The sequence below is a fragment of the Salvelinus namaycush genome, chromosome 40, assembly GCF_016432855.1.
Source record: "Salvelinus namaycush isolate Seneca chromosome 40, SaNama_1.0, whole genome shotgun sequence".
Lineage (NCBI taxonomy): Eukaryota > Metazoa > Chordata > Actinopteri > Salmoniformes > Salmonidae > Salvelinus > Salvelinus namaycush.
In genome coordinates this window covers 13,531,263-13,531,878 of record NC_052346.1, presented here as the reverse complement: position 1 = coordinate 13,531,878, position 616 = coordinate 13,531,263, and the positions used below count along the sequence as shown (strand labels likewise).

The window sequence follows — 616 nt, the reverse complement described above, 5'->3', positions numbered from 1 at the left end:
TAGTATAAATAAATAAAAACCCTTGAATGAGTAGGTGTGTCCAAAATACACACTTGCTGTGTGTGCGTGCTTTTGTAGGTCTGCGCCGTCTGAAGGGAGAGTATGACCCATCAGCTGACCTGGAGGAGATGAGGAGGGAGAAGGAGGAGGTGGAGAAGGAGGTGCAAGTTTCTATCGCCATCCTGGTATGTTCAATATCTAGTCTACTGAACATCTGGTCTATAGCTGTCTAATCCATGTCGGTCTGGTCCTGTATTAATAATGTGTTATGTGTCTGTAGTCCTGTATTAATAACGTGTTATGTGTCTGTGGTCCTGTATTAATAATGTGATGTGTGTCTGTAGTCCTGTATTCATAACGTGTTATGTGTCTGTGGTCCTGTATTAATAATGCGATGTGTGTCTGTAGTCCTGTGTTAATAATGTGGTATGTGTCTGTGGTCCTGTATTAATAATGTGGTATGTGTCTGTAGTCCTGTATTAAAAATGTGGTGTGTCTGTAGTCCTGTATTAATAATGTGATGTGTCTGTGGTCCTGTATTAATGTGTTATGTGTCTGTAGTCCTGTATTAATAATGTGGTATGTGTCTGTAGTCCTGTATTAATAATGTGATATG

General features: G+C 39.9%; 1 protein-coding gene across 1 annotated transcript in view; it reads left to right on the top strand.

Annotated features, from left to right (window-relative positions):
* LOC120033239 (solute carrier family 2, facilitated glucose transporter member 2-like) overlaps positions 1-233 on the top strand; it is a 10,274-nt gene extending 10,041 nt beyond the window's left edge. The window contains exon 7 of the mRNA XM_038979519.1: positions 79-233. Within this exon, the coding sequence (XP_038835447.1) occupies positions 79-233 (155 nt within the window). The remainder of the gene's footprint in view (positions 1-78) is intronic.
* The last annotated feature ends 383 nt before the right edge of the window (positions 234-616 follow it).